Source organism: Orcinus orca, chromosome 4, assembly GCF_937001465.1.
Source record: "Orcinus orca chromosome 4, mOrcOrc1.1, whole genome shotgun sequence".
Taxonomy (NCBI): domain Eukaryota; kingdom Metazoa; phylum Chordata; class Mammalia; order Artiodactyla; family Delphinidae; genus Orcinus; species Orcinus orca.
Window position 1 is genome coordinate 89857915 of NC_064562.1, and position 6941 is coordinate 89864855.

Sequence of the window (6941 nt, forward strand, 5' to 3'; positions counted from 1 at the left end):
AACTGCCAAAGCAATCCTAAGGCAAAAGAACAAAGCTGGTGGTATAAGCTTCCATTAGACTATACTACAAAGCTACGGTAATCAAAACAGTGTGGTATTGGCACAAAAACAGACATATAGATCGATGGAACAGTATAGAGAGCCCAGAAATAAATCCACATACCTATGGCCAACTAATCTATGACAAAGGAGGCAAGAATATACAATGGAGAAAAGACAGCCTCTTCAGCAAGTGGTGTTGGGAAAACTGGACAGCCACCTGTAACAATGAAATTACAACATTCCCTCACACCATCCATAAAAATAAGTTTGAAATGGCTTATATTACTAAATATAAGACATGACACCATAAAACTCCTACAAGAGAACATAGGCAAAATATTCTTGGACATAAATCGTAGCAATATTTTCTTAGGTCAGTCTCCCAAGGCAACAGAAAAAGAAAGCAAAAATAAATAAATGGGACCTAATCAAACTTAAAAGCTTTGAAACAGCAAAGGAAACCATCTGCAAAACAAAAAGACAACCAATGGAATGGGAGAAAATTATCTGTAAACAATGCTACCAACAAGGGCTTCATATTCAAAATATACAAACAGCTCATACAACTCAGTACCAAAAAAACAAACAATCCAATCACAAAGTGGGCAGAAGACCTAAATAGACATTTCTCCAAAGAAGACATACAGATGGCCAACAGGCACATGAAAAGACACTCAACATCACTGATTATTACAGAAATGCAAAGCAAAACCACAACAAGCTATCACCTCACACCAGTCAGAATGACTATCATCCAAAAGTCTACACATAATAAATGCTGGAGAGGGTGTGGAGAAAAGGGAACCCTTGTACACTATTGGTGGGACTATATATTGTTGTAGCCGCTATGGAAAACCATATGCAGGTTCCTTAATAAAACAAAAAATAGATCCATATAATCCAGCAATCCCACTCCTGGGTATATATCCAGAAAAGATGAAAACTCTAATTCAAAAAGATACACGCACTCCAATGTTCATAGCAGCACTATTTATAATAGCCAAGACATGGAAACAACCCAAGTGCCCATCAACAGATGATTGGCTTAAGATGCGGTGTATATATATACAATGGGATGTTATTCAGCCATAAAAAAAGAATGAAATATTGCCATTTGCAGCAACATGGATGGACCTATAGAACATTATACTTAGTGAAGTAAGTCAGACAGAGAAAGACAAATACTATCTGATATCACTTATACGTAGAATCTAAAAACAATAAAAATGAATCTATACATAAAACAGAAACAGACTCACAGACGTAGAAAACAAACATGATTACTAAAGGGAAAAGGAGAGACAAATTAGGAGTATGGGATTAACAGGTACAAACTACTATACATAAAATAGATAAGCAACAAAGATTTACTGTATAGCACAGGAAACTATATACAATATCTTGTAATAAGCTGTAATGGTATATAATCTGAAAAAAAAATAACTGAATCACTTAGCTATAACCTGAAACTAACAGAATATTGTAATTCAACTATACTTCAGTTAAAAAAAAAAGAATGCCAAGGCCCTCTTATAATTATAAATATAGGTACATGGGGTTTTTGTATCTGTGGAAGGAGGGAAACTTGACAACCTTCATAGATGTTGTCATACATTGTTGCTGGGAGAATTAAGCACTGTCCGTAAGACTCCTTTGAGAAAGGACAATAGAAAGCTGTACCTGGTCTCTTCTGGACTTTGTCCTGTGTATATTTTTCTGGTGCTGATCTTAATCTTTATCCTTTCATTGTAGTAAACTGTAACCATGAGTATAACAGCTTTACTGAGTTCTGTGAGTCCTTCTAGTGAATCATTGAACTTGAGGGTGGTCTTGGGGATCCCTGACTACACATACTTATTCCCAAAGCCATAACCAGACCATATATTAAGTATTTGCTAGGTTTTTCACTGACAGGTTACATGATTTTGAAATGACCAAGTTAATGCCACAGCCAGTTCCTCGGACTGAGAGGTCATCAAATACTATTTACAACTAGAGAGGTTGGAGAAAGAATTAAACCAGGAATAAGATCAACAATTTCAGAAACATCTCTTTCCTCAATTTTTTTTCTTAATGGGTTGTTCATTAATTTTTTTTTAAAGAAATCGTTTCACCAGTTTTTCTTCTGTTTTAATATTTAATAGTCCTTGAAACATCCAGAAATACTTTTAAAAAATAAATTAGCTGCTAGTACTCTACTTCTTTGACATAAGTCAAACTTAATAGGAATAGCTTACTCTTCATTACCTTCTTTAACAGAAAATTGACCTTGCAGTTATTTAGCAGAGTGAGACTAGAGGTGGTCATTTCAACAAACATGATTCTGAGCCCTTTAAACCTTTAAAAGATTAATCAGAAAAATACACTCTCTGCTTTGAAATACCTTATACACAAAGGACATCAACAAAAGGGCAAATAATAAAACTGGAAAACATAAAACACAACCAAAAAAATACACTTAACATTTGTATAGATTTTTTTCTTCATACTTCCTTAAAAAGATATGGTAATATGATTCAATTATCTGTTCACAAATTCACAAACAAAAGAGACCATTACCCAAGCTCTCTTAATTTGTACATTAATCTTTTCAGCTTTACTGCTCCTATAAAACCTTAGAGAAGAAATCCTCAGTTTTCTTTCCTGAACCATGATTCCCTGAACCTATACTGTATAAGCGAGATGTGAGTCTACAAAATATTACATGTGAAAGTATTGATAGAACACTGATAATACAAAAGACAAAAATGAAATGCATAAGAGTCTCCAATATTTTAAAGCAAAATATCAGGTTCTTAATTATCTTGGAAACCCACTGAACTTAGGAATTCTAGTTTTATTCCATTTGAACATTAGAAATTATTCAGATGATAATCTAAAGCAAGATATTATTATCATTAAGAAGAAAGTAATAGTTGTACCAAGTAAACAACCAAAGCCATCTCATCTTAGAATTTGAACTTATAAAAATGAACATTTCAAGGAAAAGTAGGTTTATAAATGTCTATGACAATAATTTATCTAAATGGGAATTTCTAGGTTATTAAAAAATGTCAGTCACAAGACCCTTTCATAAAACACAAATATAGATCAAGAGAAAGAAAAAGATAATCTACCATACACATCACTATAGCATGATCATCTAGTCAATGCATTAATTTTACAAAGAATAATTTCAGGCTTTTATAATTGATTTCTAAAGGTAAGTTTCAATATTCTTATCGGGGAAAAAAAATTGTCTATAATAGAATTTTGGCATTACCATTAAAATATCAACTAATCAACATAAATGCCTAGTCTGCATTTCACTGCTGCAAGGAGAAAATGTTCAAATGTTCACCTGACTCATGATTTAAAGTACAACACTCTGGTTGGTCTTTAAATCTGCATTTTAAAAAGGAAGAGGAGGGAAGGGATGAAATAGAATCTGAAAGATTAAACTGGAGGAGGGAAAAATGGCTAAGATAGATTTTAAAAGAAAAAAAAAGATCACAAGCAGAAAATAAAGAAATGAAACCCAAAGAGTAGTTGGCCTCTTAACATCATATAAATTTTTCTCTGTGATGGCAAATTCCTGGCTTCAGAGTTGAGCTACCTCATGTCTGCAGACAACCAAAAATATACATTCGTATCTGAGTAATTAATGGGACATTTTAATTCACTGAACAATTGTTAACTACCTCTGTGCAAGGATGTACAAGGCCCAGTAAGTACTAACACTAAGGAAATATATGCAAATGAGTGATGCCCTTTCTGGGTGTCTCTAAGAAGCTCATCATTTCAGCCAGGCTGCTAATACTCCAAACATTTCTGGAAATTCTTTTGGAATACTCAGTACACAAACCAATATAAACTTTATAGTTCATATTGTATTATAGTTTATAGCTAGTACAGAAACATGTCTCCAGGCCCTTTGACTGCTCTCACAGTAAAAATATTTGATTCTGTACTGGAGTCAACTCCATACTCAAGTTGATCATTACCCACCATTGAGGAAATCTGCAATATTACACCTCAAATCCTGGCAGCAAGTTAGAAAGGGGACTTTTACAAAAATTTGAAAAAATAAATTTACAAGCTTCCAAAATTAAAGCGAATGGCAGTGATTCGGATCATCTTAACTTGCTTTAATTTTGACCCATCTAAGGACAAGGCACGGTTCTAGGCACGGGGAAATCTGCAGAGAAAAAAACGTTTCTGGCCTGAAAGAGCTTGCTGTACAGGGAAACTCTCCTAATGCCTGGACATTTGCAACTGACCAAAGATATTCATAAGCCTAAAAACAAAATCTGGTGTGTGCATGAGGGGGCAAGAAGGGGGACTGCACTCCACAAATTCTCTCATTATTTTCCGTTAGTGCTGACTGTCAAAACGGGTACTACTCACACTTCAGGGCACTGAAAGCCAGCTCATAGGCCAAACGCTGAAAGGATTCATCCTCAGACTCGGTGGAGGACGGCAGGGGCTCATTCCCATACTTTATTAAGACCTTCTCTGGTGAGTTTTCGAATCGAATGCCCTGAAAAATGTTCGCTGCCATAATGTAAACGGAGTCCGGATAGCCAGTTTTTTCGGGCAAACCAGTTGAGGTTTTTTCGCTGTATGCTGTGTCCCCTGACAGTGCCAGGGAAGAGAGTTGGAGATAAGAGAGTTGGGAGATCTCCTCGGTAGTTTCTTCTTCCGAAAACTCCACTTTACTGGCGGGGTCAAGCATGTTTGCCCCTTCACTGTAGTAACTCAAGCTTGAATTACAATTCAGATGTCCCAGGAAATGGTTTTCCTTGTACCTTAAGCATCGTCTCTGAAAAGAAAAGATTATCTCGGTAAATCACTATTTCTGCACGACCACACTTGGTGGCCCACCCAGTGTGGCCCTAAAGACCAAGAGGTGGCATTTACTGGCCGACACGAGCATCCCATACTTCGAGCCGGGCAAGTCCGAACGAAACCTCCACACACTCACAAAGGGAGAGGGGTGGAGACGGCTCCCAATCGCCTCCGAAGCGACGAGACTTTTACCAAGGCCCGTTTGGGAGCGTCTGCGGCCCCTCGGGCGCTCCTTTTCACTGGCTCCCGCGAGTCCTCCCTCACCCCAGAGGGCGGATGTTCCCTGGGGCTTTGGGGACAGAGACGCCGCAGCCGCCAGCACTTCGGGCACCTGTGGCTGGTGCCTGAAACAACGCCCTCGGGAGCCCCGGGACTGCGGGGCTGCGGCGGCGACCCGCGCCGGCAGTTTGGTTCAAATGAGCCTCTCCCACCCGCCTGGGTCTGGGCAGGGGGGTCGCGACCCCAGCTCTCGCTTCGCTCCGGTTCCCGGAGGGAGGACGCACCTCAGGGCTTCGCCCGCCCGTGCGCTGTCGCGCTTGACGGACGCGGCTGCGGAGCACGGCGGAGGGCGAGGCTGGTGAACCAGTCGACTCAGGCCGCGGAAAGGTAGGCCTCCCCCGCCTGTAGCAGTCCGCCGGCCCAGGACTCGGGTCTCCTTGGCAACCAAGGTGGGGGAGGGAACGCCGCCGGAGGGAAGGGCAGTTCCCGCGGGATTTGGCCAGAGCCTACTTTTTCTCAGCGAGTTGCTCTTCCTCCCTCGTCCCGGGACACTTGTGTCAGCCCTTCGTGGCGTTGAAGGCCCATGCACAGTTGGACCGCGGCATCCTGAGCGTCCTCGACTTCCCCAGATTCACAGGTGGCCCCTTTTCCCCAACACGTCTCCTGCGGTCTCCTTGAAAGCAAGAATTTTGTATCGCTGACAACACCCAGTTTAGCGGGGGCGCAGGAAATGTTAAAACAGATGAGTGGGGCTTCCCTGGTGGCGCAGTGGTTGAGAGTCCGCCTGCCGATGCAGGGGACGCGGGTTCGTGCCCCGGTCCGGGAAGATCCCACATGCCACGAGCGGCTAGGCCCGTGAGTCATGGCCGCTGAGCCTGCGCGTCCGGAGCCTGTGCTCCGCAACGGGAGAGGCCACAGCAGTGAGAGGCCCGCGTACCGAAAAAAAAAAAATTAGATGAGTGTAGAACTACGGAAGAAAAGGAAAAAAAGGGACTAGTCGACTTTATTTCCACGCTTTTTAGGACAATAGATATCACATTAGACGGACCCTTCCAGAGCAAGTTGTGTAAAGACCTTTGCCAATTTAAGACCGCATCCTTCCTTTCCAGGAGTTGCCTGCAAAGAAAGATGCTGCTGAAATGGGCCTACAAAAAATCAAGTTCACCCCACCCTTCAAATTATAGAATGGAACTGGGATTATATATAAACCACCCCAAAGGGTTTTAATACGGCTACTTTAATTTTTGAGAGCCCTGGAGCGAAGTCTGCATCCTAATGCATCAAAGAAAGTGAGGTGTGCTCTTTTTTTTTTTTTCCGGTACGCGGGCCTCTCACTGCTGTAGCCTCTCCCGTTGCGGAGCACAGGCTCCGGATGCGCAGGCTCTGCAGCCATGGCTCACGGGCCCAGCCGCTCCGCGGCATGTGGGATCCTCCCGTCCCAGGGCACGAACCCGTGTCCCCTGTATCGGCGGACTCTCAACCACTGCGCCACCAGGGAAGCCCTGTGCTCATTTTTAAAGGTAGTGGAAAAATACTCTCTTAATTTCTAGAATAAAAACAAAATGAATGAGATTTAAATCTTCTATTGAGTTTATGTGCATTTTAAATACTTCATTGATAGCCTTTTAGCCTGTTATCTCCAAAGTGCATGTTCTAAAACTGGAAAGGAAAAGATGGCTTTTTTTCCTCTAATGTACACCATTTGTATAGCTACTTTGAAACTTCTCCAGCAGATTTCAATAGGTCTGGTAGTCTACTGATTTTACTGCCAGTCAGAATATCTAGAGCTTTTTTGTATGCACTCAAGTTTTTCTTACAGTAAAATTCAATGAACTAATGCAAATGTGAATATA

At 41.2% G+C, this 6941-nt stretch overlaps 1 protein-coding gene across 2 annotated transcripts in view; it reads right to left on the bottom strand.

Annotated features, from left to right (window-relative positions):
- Positions 1-5340, bottom strand: part of NSUN7 (NOP2/Sun RNA methyltransferase family member 7) — a 63308-nt gene extending 57968 nt beyond the window's left edge. Inside the window, exons 1-2 of one of the 2 annotated variants that reach the window (XM_049709581.1) lie at positions 5006-5340; positions 4429-4843 (exon numbers count right to left, since the gene is read on the bottom strand). In XM_049709581.1, the coding sequence (XP_049565538.1) occupies positions 4429-4756 (328 nt within the window). In that variant the 5' untranslated portion in view covers positions 4757-4843; positions 5006-5340. The remainder of the gene's footprint in view (positions 1-4428; positions 4844-5005) is intronic. The other variant, XM_049709580.1, reaches the window with a different exon arrangement.
- Between the last annotated feature and the right edge of the window lie 1601 nt (positions 5341-6941).